This window comes from Acomys minous, assembly GCF_964271855.1.
Source record: "Acomys minous genome assembly, chromosome: 16".
NCBI classification, from domain to species: domain Eukaryota; kingdom Metazoa; phylum Chordata; class Mammalia; order Rodentia; family Muridae; genus Acomys; species Acomys minous.
Window position 1 is genome coordinate 74,455,687 of NC_140498.1, and position 19,335 is coordinate 74,475,021.

General features: G+C 52.9%; 1 protein-coding gene across 2 annotated transcripts in view; it reads right to left on the reverse strand.

Annotated features, from left to right (window-relative positions):
• STX1A (syntaxin 1A) overlaps positions 1–19,335 on the reverse strand; it is a 29,733-nt gene that overhangs the window by 8,445 nt on the left and 1,953 nt on the right. For both annotated transcript variants that reach the window (XR_014775916.1, XM_084764655.1), the window contains exons 2-7: positions 5,391–5,468; positions 5,028–5,127; positions 2,205–2,279; positions 1,201–1,274; positions 990–1,098; positions 584–657 (exon numbers count right to left, since the gene is read on the reverse strand). Coding sequence is in view for 1 of the 2 variants with exons in the window: in XM_084764655.1 (XP_084620781.1) it covers positions 584–657; positions 990–1,098; positions 1,201–1,274; positions 2,205–2,279; positions 5,028–5,127; positions 5,391–5,468 (510 nt within the window). In the remaining variant the exon portion in view is untranslated. The remainder of the gene's footprint in view (positions 1–583; positions 658–989; positions 1,099–1,200; positions 1,275–2,204; positions 2,280–5,027; positions 5,128–5,390; positions 5,469–19,335) is intronic.

Sequence of the window (19,335 nt, forward strand, 5' to 3'; positions counted from 1 at the left end):
GGTCTTAGTTTTCCTTATTACATTGTGTGTGTGTGTGTGTGTGTGTGTGTGTGTGTGTGTGTATGTTTTTATACACATGTGGAGTGTGTGAGTGGAGTGTGTATGATATATATGTGTGTATATGTGTGTACATGTACACACGCGTATGTGTATGTATATGTGTGTGTACATGTGTATGTGCTTGTGGTGTGTGGTATGTATGGTGTGTATGTGTGTGCACGTGTATGTGTGTATGTGTATGTATGTGTGTACAGACAACGTGCAGTTCTGTGCTTCCACCACCTGAGTCCCAGGGATCCACCTCGGGTCATCAGGCCAGGCAGCAAACTCCTTTACCCGAGGAGCCATCTTAACCTGAACACGCATCTTGTTTTGCCCCTTTGCCACTGACATTTATATGACCCTCAATCTGGCTCCCTTCCCTCTCTTGAGACTCGGGCTTTCTCTAAAATCTGCTTCCTTTGGGTGCCGTATCCAACCACTACCCTGACCCTGGGTTTGGCACAGACACTGAGCCGTAGTGTAGCGGGATGTGGTTAATGGGTTCTGGTAACAGGGGTTGAGGTGAGGGGTTCACACTCACCCCAGAGGCGAAGATGGCAGGATTCCCGCTCTCCAGCATGTCTTCTAACTCCTCACTAGTCGTGGTCCGGCCAGCTGTGGGTGGGAGGGATCACACTAAGTCCTGCCCTCTCCTGGGAGCTCAGGCGCTCCAGCCGAAGCCCCGCCCTCAACCACACCTCTAGCCACAAGCCCCACCCCCACGCCCTTATGGATGGCCCCCCCATCCCTCCAGCCCAAACCAAACCACACCCCTAAGCCACAGTCCACATGCACCATCACTTCAGCTCAAACCACAAACCCAGGACCTAGCTGGTGGCTCCAACCCTGTAGCCCAAATGATGACATCTCTCTAGCCAAGAGCCCCGGCTACCACTCCTTCAGTCACAGGCCCCTCCCCTCCAGCCCGGACGCTGGCCCCAGCTCACTGATCTCCAGCTGCCTCTGGATGCGCCCTTTGCAGCGTTCTCGGTAGTCGGACTGCGTGGCGTTGTACTCAGACATGACCTCCACAAACTTTCGGGACAGCGTGGAGTGCTGGGAGTCGGGGGTAGGGAGACAGGGGCGCCATTAAGTATCAAACTCCACGGGGGACCCAGAGACTCAGGGGCCCCGCCCACCCTTGCTGTCCTGCGGCACCTGAGTCTTCCGGATCCTCAGGTCGGCTGATGACCGGTTCAGACCTTCCTCCTGCTCGATGCTCTGCTCGATGCCTGGGGTGGGTAGGATGGTAGGGGATCGCTGAGAAGTACCCTGCTTCTAGGCACCGGTCCCACCCCTAAGTGGAGGATTTGGCTCCCTTCCCCCACCCTCCAGGGTGAAGCCTCTGCCTATGACACTAGAGATGGGGGCCACATGGAAGGCAAACTGTAAATAATGGAAGTGGGTCCAAAAAAATGTCCTTCCCCCCAGCACTCGAGAGTCAAAGGCAGGCGGATCGCTGTGAGTTCGAGGCCATCCTGGTCTACAAAGTGAGTCCAGGACAGCCAAGGCTACACAGAGAAACCCTGTCTCAAAAAACAAAAACAAAACAAAGCCAGCAAACAAAAACAAAACAAAACAAATTTGGTCCTCCCAGCTGGGAGGTGTGTGCAGCTGTGTACATTCCTGTGTGAGCACACATACACCTGTGAGTACCCAAAGGCGTGGGGTGGGTGAGCACGCACGCCTGCAAGCATGCCTATGGGTGTGTGTGACACACTCAGAAGGACTTGCTGTGTTAGGTCTGTCCCAGGCCACTTTGTGATAATTGCTCAGCAAAGTAGAGAGGACCAAGCATCTGCCACTTGCAGGACATGTCCCTTAATCTTAAGGCCGTGGCCACAGGGACATGCATGCATGTGTGTGAACACAGGCAACATATGCATGAATCTAGGACACCAACCACCTCTTCGGGGGGGGGGCCTTCTTAACTTAAAAAAATATTCTTATTATTATATTTTTTAAATTATTCCTATATAATTCTCATATAGCCCAGGCTGTCCTCAAACTACGTAGCCTAGGCTATCCTGATCTTTATACTTCCACATTCTGAGATGACACCTAACCTACCGGGTTCTGGGAATTGAATTCGGGGCTTTGAGTAGGCTACATAAGCACTGTACACCAAATGAGCCATGTCCCCAGACACCAGAGTGACTTACTCTTTAACTTGGAGCGAACTTTGTTTGCTGTCTTCTTAATGTCGGACATGAGCTCCTCCAATTCCTCCTTGGTCTCTATGGGCGGGAAGGGGGGGGGCATGACATGTTCAGATCCAGCCTCTAGGGGGCGCAGCCTCTAGCACCAGGAATGGGAGGGGGGGCACTCTGGGCAAACCCCAGCACTATGGTCTCCTCTCTTCCCTTGGCTATGCTTTTGTCTACAGCTGCAATTCTAGGCCAGGGCCACCCCAGCTACAGTCTCACCCCCTCTCCTGCTGCCTTCCAAGAAGCTGCCCTCCTCTCACACTGCCTCCCCCATTCCCTTTAGATAACAGATGGGGCTAAATTTAAGGCTGGTCGGGCTGCAGTAGGCGCCCGCTGAGGGCTGCGCGTATGCGGCTCAGTTCACCTGGCGTTACCTGGTGCCTCAGTGCCGGGCAGAAGCATGGTGGGCCACTTTGTCTACCCAGTCGAAGCAACAGCTGACCTTGAACTTCTCATAAAGCTTAGCTGCCCTGAGTGACTGAGACAGGGGGAGAGGGGGACACCCTGGTTTTTCGGGAGGGGGTTAGTAACAGAATAATTTTGAAGAGGTAATAGTCCTCCCCCCAAAGGAGGCTTGTAGCCTTGGCGGTGACAGGCCACTGGGAGTCACGAGAGGTGAATATAAAGGGAAGGGAGGGCAGTGGCCCTCGTCCTAGCCGTAGCTATGACTTTAGGCTGGCCAAGGCCTCAGGGTGTTCGGCTGGCTGCTCTCCCAGGAAGCCACCAGTCAGGAAGCCACCAGCTTCTTCTCTTCAGGAAAGATGGGGATCAGGTTCTAAACTCCCACCCTTCCTACCATACACACTGGGGACAGGGCTTAGGGGGGTGACAGCAGTGGTGTATCAGGACAGGACAGTCCACCTACTGAGTAGAATGTGAGTAGGGGCAGAGCGGGGTGGGGGGGGTGGGGGGGCGCTCTTTGCAGAGCGGAGGAGGGAGCCTTCCCCCCACGAACAAAAGGAAACTTGGTCACCAGCTGCTCTCGCCCGCCTGCCCGTCTCAGCCTTTTTTGCTCAGACTTAAAATAGCCCAGCCGGATGGCAGCCCCCCCCCCAGGAGAGAGAGCGAGCCAGCATTGATCTAGGAAAGCCCACCCCCCCACACACACACTGCCAATTTCCATATTCCTTCTTAGCTCTGCCCTGCCCCACGGCCCTGATGGGCCTGATGGGATACCCTCTCCCCCTGATGTGTGGCTGCACCTCAGCCTGGCTCTACTGCTCAGTTCCTGGGTACCATACCCACTCTATAGGCCACACAGGGAGGATGCTGAGAAAGGATGCTGAGTGGTGTACCCACCCCACCTCCAGCAACTCAGGGGTCCCCTTGCCAGGCCCCCGTTTTCCTTCACATAGAGTCTCATATAGCCCAGGCTATCCTGAAACTTGCTTTGTAGCCAAAGATGACCTTGAACTCCTAATCTCCTCCTCGAGTGCTAGAATGGCTCCAGACATATGCCACCAACGTCCCGGACTCGCTTTGTAGACCAGGCTGGCCTTGAACTCACAGCAATCCACTTGCTTCTGCCTCTCAAGTGCTGGGATTAAAGGCATGAGCTACCACGCCCGGCACAATGCCCTTTTCTAACTTCCATGGGCACCAGGAGGAGCACACGTGGTGCACTTGCATACATGCTGGCAAAACACTTGTGCATATAAAATAAATCTGAAAAATAATAAAATAATAAAGAGAGGCCAGCTTGGTCTGCAAGAGCTCCCCACTCTGTTTTTTGAGACAGGGTTTTTCCCTGTTTAGCCCTGACTATCCTAGCTCTGTAGAACAGGCTGACTCAGAGATCCACCTGCTACTGCCTACCCAGGAGTGCTGGTTAAAGGCATGTACCACCACTGCCCAGCTGAGACACTAACTTAAAGAACGAACAAAATAAAAGGTAGGCAGGACAAGAGGACACCTGACAGCTTGCTCAGGCCCTATAAATGCACATATGGGCACACATACCTGAACACTCACTTCCATGACAGACAGATAGACAGAGACAGACAGACAGACAGACAGACAGACAGACAGACACACACACACACACACACACACACAATCTCAACATGAGTGTGAAGGCCAGGTCAACGGGCCCTGTCTAGGACCGAGTAAGATCTAAATACACACAGGCCACCTGTGTGAAGGGACCCAGGTGACTGACTTCCTGGAGCCATGAGAATGCAGGGCTCTGGGCCTCCATGCTGCACACAGGGTGCCAGCTCTCACAGGAAGCTCTCAGTCTGCTTGGTCAGAGAGCTACCTCAGAGATGTCTTCTGCTCCCCTGAGAGTGAGAAGGGTACGGCTGAGCTGGGCAGCCTCCAATTCATTAGGCAACTTACTCTTTCCCTCCATCTGTCCATCCATCCATCCACCCACCCACCCACCCACTCATCCATTCATGGGCGGGCCCTCCTTCCCAGCATCCCAGGAGAGAGCTGCCTGCCCTTCCAGTTTCCCCTTAGCTGGGGAAGGTGGGGCTGGCCCCGAACTCTCTGTGTAGCTGAGGATGACTTTGAACTTTTGATCCTCCAGCCACCACCTACTGGCACCACAGACATGTACTGCCATCCCTGGCCGTGGCAAATCTTCCCAGCAGCAGGTCAAGGTCTACCGGCGACAGTGAGCACTGACTTGCTTAACTCCAGGCCTCGGTCAGTGCAAGGACCCCTGTCTTCCACACATGCAGATCAAACAGCCCACTGCCAATCACACCCTGGTGTGGGGTAGCTGGGGCTCAGGAACCCCGCCTCGCAGCTAGCTACCCGCCAGTTCTCACTCACTCTCGTCCGGGTTGGGGGAGGCCAGGATGGCGCTGTGTTTCCGCTTCACCTCCTCCACGTTTTCGGCGATCTTGTCGATAAAACTCCGAATCTCTTCCACCTGGGGATCCAGGTCAGGGGGTACGAGGGGTGGGGGTGGAGGGAGGAGGTTAGAGGAAAACAGAGTAGGGAATCAAGAGGGAAGGTGGACAGCTCCCGGAGTCCCAAGCTTAGCCAAGCCCTCACTGGCTCAACACTGGCGCCCCCTGCTGGGGGTGGGGTGGGGAGCACAGCAGCGCCGCGTAGGTGCGTAAGAGTCCGCCCCAGCTCCCGGGGTGAGGAACGGTATGAGATGGGACACAGAACAGGCTGGTTGGCTCCCACCTGTTCGAAGAACTCATCCATGAAGCGGTCTCGGTCCACGGTGACAGTGACATCGTCGTCGTCATCGCTGTCCTTGGCCTGGACAGAGTTATAGACATGTGAGTGGGCACGTGTCGGTCCCCTGGGATCTCAAACCATGAATCCTCTTCACACACAGCCCCAGGAGAGGCTCCTTGGCCACTTGTCTCCCTCTTAGGGAGTCTCTTGGGCAGGGACAAGGACAGACAAGCGGCGCTCCAACAAGCTTCCAGTCACAGCACCACCTGGAGGATCCCAAAGTGCCCAGCACACTAGAGAGGATCTGCCAGTCAAGTGGGTGACCGAGTCATGTCCCGTTCCTGTAGCTATGAAACCTGGTTACCGTGCCAGTGGTCCATAAGCCTGAAGCTAACCAATAGGTTGCTGAGTTAACTGAGCCTTGAGCCTCTCTGGGGTCTCCAGATTCTGCCTGGCTCCCTACAAGCCAGGGAATCCTATGCTCCAGACCCAACGGTTCTTGCTTTCTTCTGTTTTTAGACACGGTCTCACTTTGTAGCCCAGACTACGGTTAAACTCCTGACCTCACCTCAGCCTCTCGGGTGCTGGCATTATGGGTGTGTGCCACCATGCCGGGTTCTCAATTAAAACGGAGCACGGCGTTTCCAAGACCTGTAGGTCCCAAAGTCCCAAAAGCTGCCATACAAAAACCACCAATCACCAGCTAGGGAGTAATTAGACTAGATTTCTATCTTCCGGCCATGGTCATTTTTTTTTCCTTTCCATTTATGTGTGCACGTATGTGCGCATGCGCACGCGCTTGTGTTGATGCACTAGTGTGTATGCATATTTGCACACGTGTGGGTGCACATGCCTGTTGTCCTCCGTTGCTCATCCACCTTGTTTACTGAGGCAGGGCCTCTCAATCAAACCCAGAGCTTGCTGATTTCATGTGGCTAGTCCTGCTAGCCAGCTTGCCCTAGGAACGCCCTGTCTCTTCCCTGCCAGGCTGGAATTGCAGGGGGGCTGCCACACTCACATGGTTTAGGTTCCAGGGATCTGGACTAAAGTTCTATTGCTTGGTGCCTGCCAGTCCCATGTCCTTCCCATAGCCAAGGTACACCAGTGTGACCCTAAGACAAGCACTGTCACCTAAGGGGTCAGGAGCTCAGGGCTTAGCCGTGACTCACTGCTCGGTACCTCATGGCAGAGGATCTGTCTTGGTCGAGGGGGAGCTGAGAAAACCTGACTCGGGGCCAAAGCTTGCCCCCCAAAGACTGATGCTCTTCTGTGACACGGGGATAGTGACAATTGACTGTAGGGGGCAAGAGGCTGAGCCGTATGAGACGCAGGCGTTTTCCTTGGGCCCCATCACCTAGTCAAAGCAGGACCCACAGAATGCGAGAGGAGGCGGCTAGAAGCTTGTCTGCAGGCAGCTCAGCCGGGCCTCCTCCCATGGAGAGATCGCACCTCCTCCCCCGGGCAGCTAAAATAAGCCCCCTGCTCTGCTCCTTCTCCTCAGAGTGCCTGTAGGCTCCACCAGGTGGCCATCCCTCCCCCAAGGCATACACACAAGGAGCCACAGGGGACTATTGTCACACGTAGGGGCCAGGGGCCTGTTCCTGGACCTGGAGTTGAGTCACACAGGGCGCTCCCTAGGGAAACCGAGGCATGGCACAGAGCCTGCAAGAGCTCTGTCCCCTATCACTAGGTAGCCGGGTTCTGAGCAGTAGAATTGGGGTTCATGGTAGTCAGCCTCCTGCAAACTCTGAGACCCAGAAAAGGATGGGGGGGGGGGGGAAGGACTAGGAAAGGTAGAAGGAGAATGGACCATTTCCTTCCCCCCTCCCTTATTTAAAATTTCTTAATTAAGCTGGGTGTGGTGGTACACACCTTTAAATCCCAGCACTAGGGAGGCAAGAGGCCAGCCTGGTCTAAGAGTTTCAAGCAGAGGCTGCACAGAGAAACCCTGTCTCAAAAAACCAAATATATATATATATATATATTTTTTTTTTAATTAAAAAAATACTGTGTGTGTACAGGCATGTGTGCGTACACCCCTGTACTTGTGATCAGAGGGCACATTGTAGGGGTTGCTTCTCTCCTTCCACCATGTGCGTCCTGGCAGCTGGACTCAGGTTACCCCATGTTTAGCAGCAAGCCCCTTTACCTGCTGAGCCACCTTGTCTGCTTCTTTATTTTTATTTTTTGGAACAGGGTCTCATATAGCCCAAGGTAGCCACCAATTCAATTTAGAGCTGAGGATGGCCTTGAACTCCTGATCCTTCTGCTTCCAGCTCCTGGGTGCTAGAATGACAGCCATATGTCATCAAAGCCAGTTTCCTGTCCCTTTGTCTGGGAATGTCCAAGGCTGGGCAGATTAGCCTGTGCCTGTATTCCCAGAAACACTGAAGCAAGAAGATAAGGAGTCATCCCCGGCTATTTGGGGAGTTCAAGGCTACATGAGGTGCTGTGTCCAAAACAAAAAATAAACAAACAAAAAATAAAAAACCCCAAAAAACAAAACAACAACAACAACAACCCTAAAATGGTGCAAGAGAGACACGGTACATCAATTATGAGCTCATATGACTCTTTTTGTTTGTTTGTTTTTTGTTTTTCAAGACAGGGTTTCTCTGTGTTATCCTAGCTGTCCTAGACTCACTTTGTAGACCAGGCTGGCCTCGAACTCACAGCGATCCGCCCGCCTCTGCCTCCTGAGTGCTGGGATTAAAGGCGTGTGCCACCACGCCCGGCCTTCATATGACTCTTATAGAGGATCAGAGTCTTGGTTTCTGGAACCCACAACAGGTAAGCTCACAACCATTGTAACCCCAGCTCCTGGGGATCTGGCGCCCTCTGCTGGACTTTGCAGGCACCTGCACTCAAGTGCACATACCCACTCAACGATACACATATATACTAAAAATTTAAGAATAACAACACATTTTTTTAAAAAAAAGTTCAGTTGTTAAGAGGGCCTAGAATGCATGAAGCCCTTGGTTCTATTCCCAACACCTCAGAACCCAAGTGCCAGCCTTGCTGAGCTTCCTGTTCCACCCTTGGGACCCCTGGGGCTGGGCTAGTAACTTCGCCGTCCCTCACAGAGGCACCTGACCTCTGACCTCGTCCCTGAGGGCAACGCTGGGAGGGAATCACGGGGGAGGGGGGTGGGGGGGGGCAGGGGGAGACTCCGAAGATGCCGTTTGTAAGCGAATCGGAAGGTGTGGGTCAGACCTCCAAGTTGTGGTGAAACTTGTCCTGGCTCTCGAGTACCCTGATGGGGGGAAGCCCACAAGATTCATCCTTCCCAAGTCGCTCTGCCTCTGTCTTAATTTCCTCTCAGGTTACTGTGATGAATTTTCTGAGGAAAAGCACCTCAGCGGGGAAAGGGCTTACTTTAGCTTACACTTCCAGGTTACAGCCTATTACTGCGGGAGAACTAACAGTAGCAAGAGCTGGAGAGAGCCAGTCACATCACGCCCAGTGAAGAGCAGGGAGAAGGGCTGGAGAGATGGCTCAGTGGCTAAAAGCACTGGATGCTCTTTGCCAAGGACCTGAGTCCGGTTCCCAGCACCCACATGGTGGCTCACAACCATCCAGCTTACAACCATCCGGCTTTATTCGGTTCAGGACCCAAGGGATGGTGCCACCCACAGTGGGCTCGCTTTTCCCACATGAACTTAACACAGCCCCTACACAGACATGTCCAGAGGGCCAAGCCAGTATAAACAATCTGAAGGACTGAGTCTTTCCCTGGGTTGTTTCAGGCTGACAATTAAAACTATCCACCAGCCAGGCAGTGGTGGCGCACGCCTTTAATCCCAGCACTCGGGGAGGCGGAGGCAGGCGGATCCCAGTGCGTTCGAGGCCAGCCTGGTCTACAAAGGGAGTCCAGGACAGCCAAGATAACATAGAGAAACCCTGTCTCGAAAAACTAAAAATAAAAGAAAATAAAGTTGGTCATCACCGCCTGCTTCCTTCAGGACTTCTCCCTGGTACCTCTGTTGCTTTCTCCTCCCCCAGTCCCAGAGTCTACACCACCACTAAGAGCATCCTTCTGCCTCTGCAATCCACTGTTTCCCCTGTACTTCCCATTCCCTGAAACCTCCCCTCCCCCAACCCTCAGATGCTCCCTCTATCAGGAACCCTCCCGCTCTATGAGTCTCTCACTCCTCCGGTTTCCCATACACCATTTATATACCCTGATTGGAGCCACATCCATACTTTCAGGAACCCACGCACCCAGGGACCCGAGGAGTCATTCTCCTTTGCCTCAGCTGACACGCTTCCAGGGACAGAGGCCTCCAGGGCTCCCTCTTCCAGACAGCGTTGCTCATCTCTGAGGAGCCCCACAGTTGGCAGTCTCTGTTCTTTTCCTGTGGTTTAGCTCTCTGCTATAAAGAACCCATTCATACCTTCTCCCTAGGGCGGCCCTATCAGAGATCTAACGGTCTCCCTGCTCTTTTCTTCTCTTCTCACCTGGAGTATGCACTCCTTTCTTTCTCCCGAGGCCCAAGGCTCGATCCGTTCTGCCTCTGTCCTCTGTAGTACAGTCACAAACTGACTGAATAGTGTCAAAAGGGCTCACCAAGCCGGACAGTGGTGGTGTACACTTTTAATCCCAGCACTCAGGGGAGGCGGAGAGAGGTGGCTCTCTGAGTTCAAGGCTAGCCTGGTCTACAGAGTGAGGTCTAGGACAGCCAAGGCTACACAGAGAAGCCCTGCCTCGCAAAACCAACACCAAAGGAACAAAGGAACAAATGCTGACCAAGATGGATGGTCTGACTCTATTAATAGAGCCAGAGAACAGATAATCAATGCATGGCTAGTAAAAACGGCTTAGCAGGTCAAAGAGCTTGCCTTGCAAGCCTGATGACCTGAGTCTGGTGACCTGGATTCAATTCCTGGGATCCACATTTAAAAATAAAAAGAAGCCAAGCATGGTGGCACACACCTTTAATCCCTAGCACTCGGGAGGCAGAGGCAAGTGGATTGCTGTGAGTTCGAGGCCAGCCTGGTCTACAGAGTGAGTCCAGGTCAGCCAGGGCTACACAGAGAAGCCCTGTCTCAAACAAAAACAAAAACAAAAAGAAAGCTGGATGCAGTGGCAATTGTTTGAGATCTCAGCAAGCTTACAGGTGGAAGGGAGGCGGAGCCAGAAGCCTAAACAAGCAGCCAAGCTGCAAAAATCACAGGAGAGACCCTGCCTCAAAAACAATGTGGGAACTGGTGAGATGGCTCAGCAGGGCAAGCGCTTGCTGCAAAGCCTGGTGACCTGAGTTGGATCCCTAGAACCCACAGACGGGTGGACAGACAGAACCAACTATGCAACATTATTCTCTGACCTCAACACAAGAGCTATGACAAGCATACACCTCCATGATACATCTCACACACACGGGGGGGGGGGGGGGAGAGAGGAGAGAGAGACAGACAGACAGACATGATGCATACAGAAGAGAGAGAACTGAAATGTTTTGTTGTTGTTGTTTTTGCTTTTGTCTTTTCTAGACAGCGTTTTGGCTGTCCTGGAACTCATTTTGTAGATCAGGCTGGCCTCGAACTCCTATCTTTCTGACTCAGTTTCCCTAGTACTAGGATTACAGATATGGCCCATAATGTTCCGCACCCACCCACCCATCCCAACACATTCCAAAACAAAACAAAATCAGGTAGCGAGGCTATGCTGGTTATCCTGGCATGCCTTCTTCCTGGGGTCCTGACCAGGATAGATGTGGCACACAGACATGACACATGAGCGGAGCGGTTACCCACCATGAATGAAGCCCTGGGGTTGATCGCCAGCACCGAATAAAGCAAAGGTGGCGGTGCACGTCTGTGACCTTAGCACTTGGAGTCGCAGAAACAGGAGGATCAAGAGTTCAAGATCAAGCTGGCCGTGGTGGTGCACGCCTTTAATCCCAGCGCTTGGGAGGCAGAGGCAGGCAGGATCGCTGTGAGTTCGAGGCCAGCCTGGTCTACAAAGCCAAGTCCAGGACAGCCAAGGCTACACAGAGAAACTCTGTCTCGAAAAACCAAAACAAGACAAAGGTCTGAGTTCAAGTCCCAGAAACCACATGGGGACTCACAACCATCTGTAATGAGATCTGGTGCCCTCTTCTGGTGTGCAGGTGCACATGCAGGCAAGAAAACTATATATATAAAATCAATAAATAAATCTTTAAAAAAGAAAAAAAAAAGAGTTCAAGATGATCATCCTCAGCTATGTAGCAAGGCTGAGGTCAGCCTGGGCTACACGAGACCTCGTCTCAGACAAACAGATGAGCCCCAGTGAGCACCCAGATGTTTGCTGGGTGATTAGAGACCCAGGCAGGCGGTAGTGAAAGCGACAGAGAAAGGGCAGGGTAAGGATGAGGTCTTGGTGAGCACCGGCGTGGAGGCAGCAGCTCGATCCGGGAAGGAAGAACAGATCAACGCCCAAACATCTATGAGCTGACACGCCCAGATACCAGCGCCCTCTCCTCAAACTCCCAGCTCGGAACCCTTCCGTGCCCAAGATCCCCCAAGCCAGAAACGTGGGAACATCTTCACCCTCTCCTTCCTTCCTTCCTTCCTTCTTTCCTTCCTGTCTTGTTCTTTGAGACAGGGTCTAGCTATGCAGCCCAGGCTAACCTTGAATGCACAGAAATTCTCTTGCCTCTACCTCTCAGATGCTGGGATTACACCTGCGCGGCCGCGTGACCCCCACGCCCACCCCCACGCGCTTCCTGTCTTTCACACACTCCAACAACTTGATTCTTCCTGGTGGGGTTTATTTTGTTGCTTATCCCTGGGTTTGGTTTTGTTGTAACCTTGATTCATATCCAGAACCCTTTAGGAAAGGGGTTAAAAATCCTTTTTCCAGTGGGCTGGAGAGATGGCTCAGCAGTTAAGAACTCAATATTGCTTTTTCAGATGATTAAGTTCAGTCCTCAGCACCCACATTGGGTAGCTCACAAGGGCCATCCAGCTCCAGGGGATCTGACATGGTCTTCTGCAAACATAGGGCACCTCTGCACACATGCATATACCCATATACAGACATATACATATACAAATAATTAAAATAAAATCCTCCAATGAGGGGCTGGGTGTGTGGCTCAGTGGTAGAGCACTTTCCTAGAATCCCCCAATGAGGGACTGAGGGTGTGGCTCAGTGGTAGAGCCCCTGCCTTGAATCCCTCAGTGAGGGGCTGGGGTGTGGCTCAGTGGTAGAGCCTCTGCCTAGAATCCCCCAGTGAGGGGCTGGGGTGTGGCTCAGTGGTAGAGCACCTGCCTAGAATACCCCAGTGAGGGGATGGGGTGTGGCTCAGTGGTAGAGCACCTGCCTAGAATACCCCAGTGAGGGGATGGGGTGTGGCTCAGTGGTAGAGCACCTGCCTAGAATCCCCCAGTGAGGGGCTGGGGGTGTGGCTCAGTGGTAGAGCACCTGCCTAGAATCCCCCAGTGAGGGGCTGGGGTGTGGCTCAGTGGTAGAGCACCTGCCTAGAATCCCCCAGTGAGGGGCTGGAGTGTGGCTCAGTGGTAGAGCACCTGCCTAGAATCCCCCAGTGAGGGGCTGGGGTGCGGCTCAGTGGTAGAGCACCTGCCTAGAATCCCCCAGTGAGGGGCTGGAGTGTGGCTCAGTGGTAGAGCACCTGCCTAGAATCCCCCAGTGAGGGGCTGGGGTGTGGCTCAGTGGTAGAGCACCTGCCTAGAATCCCCCAGTGAGGGGCTGGAGTGTGGCTCAGTGGTAGAGCACCTGCCTAGAATCCCCCAGTGAGGGGCTGGGGTGTGGCTTAGGGGTAGAGCACCTGCCTAGAATGAATGCATAATGTCCTGAGTTTAATCTTCAGCACTGCAAACAAACATGACAATCTCTACTGAGGTCACGGTAACTCTAATCCTAGCATGCAGGACGCTAAAGCAGGAAGATCAATACAAGTTTAAAGATAACCTGTGCCATACAGCAAAATATTCCCCCAAACAACAGCAAAGTCACCAATTAAAAATAAAAAATAAAAAATAAAGCCGGGCATGGTGATACATGCCTGTAATCCCAGCACTCTGGAGGCAGAGGCAGGCAGATCACTGAGTCCAAGGACAGCCTGGTCTACAAAGTGAGTCCAGGACAGCCAAGGGTACACAGAGAAACCCTGTCTCAAAAAAAAACCAAACCCACCCCCCCAAAAAAAGCTTCACAGATCCTCTTTGGGCAAGTGAAATGTCTCAGTGCCTTGCTATTAAACTCAATGACCTAAGTTCAACCCACATAGTGGATAAAAAAAAGAACTGACTTGGGCTGGAGAGATGGCTCAGAAGTTAAGAGCACTGTCTGCTCTTCCAGAGGTCCTGAGTTCCGTTCCTAGCAACCACATGGTGGCTCACAACCATCTGTAATGAGATCTGGCGCCCTCTGCTGGCTTGCAAGCGCACATGCAGGCATGCTTGAACATTGTTTACATAATAAATTGGCAACCACAGCTTGATCCCTGGGACCCACGTGGAGGTGGAAGGAGAGAAGGGACTCTCCAGAGTTGACCTCTGACCCTTTGACCCTTCCAGGGCTGGGAGCAAGTGCAAAGATACCGAGGAAGACCTCACCAGAGAAATTGTGGGCACAAAGCCGGAAACAGCCTCTGGCGGTGCTGAGGACAGTCCACGTGGTCTTCCTGGCCAGAGACTCCGGTATTCCAGGACACTTTTTCTCCAGGAAGCCAGTGTGATTGCTCCGGGAGGCACAGAGGCTGCGGGATGGCAGCAGTCCAGCCAGCGGGGTTGATTCATCTGTTGAGCCCAGCCAGCCCTGCTGTCTGCCTCCAGGACTGGCTTTTTTTTTTTCCTCCTCCTTCCTCTTTTTAGTGACTAATCAAAGTCAATATCACTAGCGCAGAGAGGCCCCGATCCAGACAGAGGTATACAGAGAGAAGCCAGGCTGGGTCTCCAGAAAAACAAGTGTCTAACTCCTGCCTAGCAGCCTGTCTCCACCCCTGGAGCTGGGTGATGCCTACAATTCCACTTCCTACTTCAGGTCCCCTGCTCGGGCTCAGTGGCCTCCACAGACTGCAGAAAGGGGCTGTGCACCCTTAAACAAACCCCTGGTCCTCTCTCAACCTTGTGTTTGTAGGTGTTTTGACTAGATCAGTGGTTCTCGACCTACGGATCGTGACCCCGGGGTGTCAAATGACCCTTTCACAGGGGTCACATATCAGATATTTACAGTATGGCTCAAAACGGCATAGAAATTACAGTTCTCAAGTAGCAACAAAAATAATTTTGTGGCTGGGGGGGGGTCGCTCCAACATGAGGGACTTCATTAAAGGGTCGCAGCATCAGCAAGGTTGAGAACCACTGGACTATTTGGTCCTGTAAGCCATTGCATCCGCATCCCGGATGTACATTTATGTGCCCAAGTCCAGAGTGTATTCCGGACTCACTCCCAGGGGGTGGAGAGTAGTAAGGAAAACACACACACTAGGCCGACTGTCACCTCCTCTGGGAGACAGGTAACATTAGCTCTATTTTATTCTCTGTTTTCCTTTTTTTTGGGGGGTGGGGACGGACAGGGTATCGTGTAGCCCAGGTTGGCTTTAACTGCTATGAGCCAAAGATGGCCTTGAACTCTTGATCTTCTTGGGTTTTTTTTTTTAATTTTTATTTAATTTTAATTTATGTGTGTTGGTGTGAGGGTATCAGATCTTGGAGTTACAAACAGTTGTGAGCTGCCATGTGGGTGCTGGGAATTGAACCCGGGTCCTTTAGAAGAGCAGTGCTCTTAACCACTGAGCCATCTCTCCAGCCCTCTTCTTGGGTTTTTTGTTTTGTTTTGAAACAGGGTTTCTCCGTGTAACAGCCCTAGCTGTCCTAGACTCCCTTTGTGGACCAGGCTGGCCTTGAACTCACAGAGATCCACCTGCCTCTGCCTCCCTGAGTGCTGGGATTAAAGGCATGCGCCACACTGCCTGGCTGAACTCTTGCTCTTTTGTCTCTACCTCCTGAGTACTGGGATGACCCAGCTAGCATCAGCTCCACCTTGCAAATGAGAGAAGACAAGTGAGACAAGTGGTAAAGTAAGGAACTAGTGGGAAAAGAAAGAGAGAACGCTGGGCATCCTTTTCCAGAAAGTTCTGCCTGTCCTAGATTTCATGGGAACACAGGTGCAAGGTGCCAGGTGCCAGGGCCTCTAACATCACCCCTCTACTTTTTTTTTTAGATATTAGAGTTGAACCCAGAGCCTCATACATGCTAGGCAAGCACTCTATCACTGAGTCATACCCTGAACCCCTCACTGGGGATTGCTTAGTAAGTGCTCTACCAGTGAGCCACACCCCAAGCCCCTCACTGGGGAATTCCAGGCAGGTGCTCTACCACTGAGCCACACCCCCAGCCCCTCACTGGGGGATTCTAGGCAGGTGCTCTACCACTGAGCCACACCCCAGCCCCTCACTGGGGGATTCTAGGCAGGTGCTCTACCACTGAGCCACACCCCAGCCCCTCACTGGGGGATTCTAGGCAGGTGCTCTACCACTGAGCCACACCCCCAGCCCCTCACTGGGGATTCTAGGCAGGTGCTCTACCACTGAGCCACACCCCAGCCCCTCTCTGGGGGATTCTAGGCAGGTGCTCTACCACTGAGCCACACCCCAGCCCCTCACTGGGGGATTCTAGGCAGGGGCTCTACCACTGAGCCACACCCCAGCCCCTCACTGGGGGATTCTAGGCAGGTGCTCTACCACTGAGCCACACCCCAGCCCCTCACTGGGGGATTCTAGGCAGGGGCTCTACCACTGAGCCACACCCCAGCCCCTCACTGGGGGATTCTAGGCAGGTGCTCTACCACTGAGCCACACCCCCAGCCCCTCACTGGGGATTCTAGGCAGGTGCTCTACCACTGAGCCACACCCCAGCCCCTCTCTGGGGGATTCTAGGCAGGGGCTCTACCACTGAGCCACACCCCAGCCCCTCACTGGGGGATTCTAGGCAGGGGCTCTACCACTGAGCCACACCCCAGCCCCTCACTGGGGGATTCTAGGCAGGTGCTCTACCACTGAGCCACACCCCAGCCCCTCACTGGGGAATTCTAGGCAGGGGCTCTACCACTGAGCCACACCCCAGCCCCTCACTGGGGGATTCTAGGCAGGTGCTCTACCACTGAGCCATGCCCCAGCTCTTGTTTTTTATTTTTTTAATTTTTTTAGATTTACTTTATGTGTGGGAGCGTTCCACTCACATGGTTATCTGTGCACCACACATGTGCCTGGTGCCTGAGGAGATAAGGGGAGAGTGTCACACATACACACACAAACACACCAAGAACCAGAGTTACGGTCAGTTGTGATCCGCCATGTGGGTGCTGGGAATAGAACCGGCCCTATCCAAGAACAGCAAGTGTTCTTCACCACGGAGCCATGGCTGCAGCTCTCCCTTTATATTTTTATTTGAGACAAGGTCTCATTAAGATGTTGAAGCTAGGCCATGCAGGGGTAGCACACGCCTTTAATCCTAGCACTTGGGAGGCAGAGGCAGGTGGATCGCTGTGAGTTCAAGGCCAGCCTGGACTACAAAGTGAATCCAGGACAGTCAAGGTTACACAGAGAAACCCTGTCTCGAAAAACGAAAGAAAAAAACAAAGATGTTAAGGCTGATGTTGACCTCACAGTGTAGTTCAGGGTGACTTTGAATTTGAGTTCCTCCCTGCCTCAGCCCCCTGAGCAACCAGGATGTCAGGCGTATACTGTGAGACACAGCAGGCCTGGCACTGGAATCTTTCATTTGAGGAAGATCTAAATTCTACTCTCATGTCATCTGGCCCCTCCTTTTGGCTCATGGTCTCTACCTTAGGCTGCCTCTGGTACACACTCTGATTTCTCATCCACTTTCAGGATGGCCTGTCCCTGACCGCCCCTCTCCACTTCCCTCTACTTCTTGTCTCAGGTCCCCTGTGCCATGCTGGTCCCACACAGACGCGACCAACGATCTGAGAATAGTCTGGGTTAGCCTGGAGAAGGCCAGTTCCAGAATTCCCCAGAAGAAAATGAAGATCCATGGCTGGGACTGTGGTTCAGTTGCTAGAGGCGTGTGATTCGCATGCAGGGAGCCCTTCGCCCCACCCCGATCACTGCGCAAACCGAGGCCCAAAATCCCAACACCAGGAAGGTGAAGGCAGGAACCTCAGAAACTCAAGGTCGTCCTCAGCTGCACCATGACTACAGGAGACCTTGAACAGAAAAACAAGGACACAAAACACAACCCCCGCAGAAAATCAGGGTGCAGGCCTGCTCGTACACGCCTGGAACACCAAGGTCCAGTGCGGGCTCACAGGGCCAGTGCGGGGAAAACTCTGTCTGAAACATAAAAGATTAAGGGCCAACAAGATCGCTCAGCAGGTAAGGGCACTTGCCGCTAAGCATGACATCTTGAGTTCCATCCCTGGGACCCACGTGATAGAAGGATCGAGTCTTGTCCTCTGACCTCCATGCACAGGCACCCATCCCACAATCAATCAATCGATCAATCAATCAATGTAAAAAGATATGATGATAATATAATAATAATAATAATAATAATAATAATAATAAGAAGAAGAAGAAGAAGAAGAAGAAGAAGAAGAAGAAGAAGAAGAAGAAGAAGAAGAAGAAGAAATAGTAGTAGTAAAAACCAGGTATGGCTTTTATTCAACACTTAGGAAGCTGATGCAGGAGGATTGATTATAGTTCGTGGCCACCCTTGGTTTCAGAAGGAATTCCAGGCTAGCCTGTGATACACAGTAACCCTATATCAGCAGTTGGGGGGGGGGGGGAGACAATCAGTATAAAGGTATGTGCATGCCTGCCACCTAGCTTTTGGGAGGCGGAGGCTGCAAGATCAGGAGTTCAAGGCCACCCTTGGCAACATTCCAAGTTTAAGATCAGCTCCTCTCTAAGAAAGGAAGGGAAGGAAGGAAATGAGCGAGACCTCGTGGTTACAGGAACGAGGCCTCTTCGTGGTGTCACATGTGGGGTAGGGGGGGAGTGGGTGGGTGGGTGTGGAATACCTTACCCCTCAGCTGTCTCCCCAGCTGTGTGATCCTGGACCAGTCTTGGCCTCCGAGAGGTTAAGCTCTGACCTCTGTGGATTTACCTACAAGGCTGAGGTGGAGGGGCCCTGTTGGCCCCTTCCGGGTTGGTCGGGTTGGTCTTGCCGTGCAATCTGCGGATCTGAGAGAGGTGGGGCTGAGGAAGGCAAGAGGCCTGCGCCTAGCCTACAGAGCAGCAAGCGAGGAAGGACGCCAGCTCCTTCCCCAAGTGTGACTTTTATAAATAAGCTCCCTTCTTCTCCTTCCTTCCAAATGTGGTGGTGGCGCTGGGTGGGGGAAAGAGAGGAGGAGGAGGCAGAGGAGGACGAAAAGGGAGGGAAGGCTAGAGCAGGCACACAGATGCCGTGTGTGTGTGTGTGTGTGTGTGTGTGTGTGTGTGTGTGTGTGTGTCTCCCCGGCAGCATTCGCACCAGCACCTCCATCCCTGGTGACTCTGTGCTTTTCAAACCCCGACTCTTTGGGTTTCGGGGCCTCCTGCAAATCCAGTCACAGTCAGAAGACTTAAGAGCCTCCCCTCAAACTCCGGGAGCTGAGCTCTGGGTTTTCCTGCTTTTCTTTCCGTATGTATCCCATGCTAGCTAGGTAGGGCTAAGAATGGCGGTGAACTGCGGATCCTTCTGCCTCGACCTCCCAAGTGCTGAGATGATTGACAGGTGTGCCCCACCTCGCCGGGTTCACCCTAGGCAAGCGCTCTACCATCTGCGCTACATTTCTAGTGCCAATTGTCCTTCTTTGCATCTCACAAACTGGAACCCCAGGACAGGAGAACAAGGGATCTGTAAGACAGCAGCAGCCCCCCCAAGACTATTTCACCCCAACCATGGTTGGAGCAGCTAGAGTCCACCCCGCCCTCCCCCGTCCCCCATGGACAAGGCCAGCTGGCTGAGAGGACCATCTCCAGGGGCTTTGATG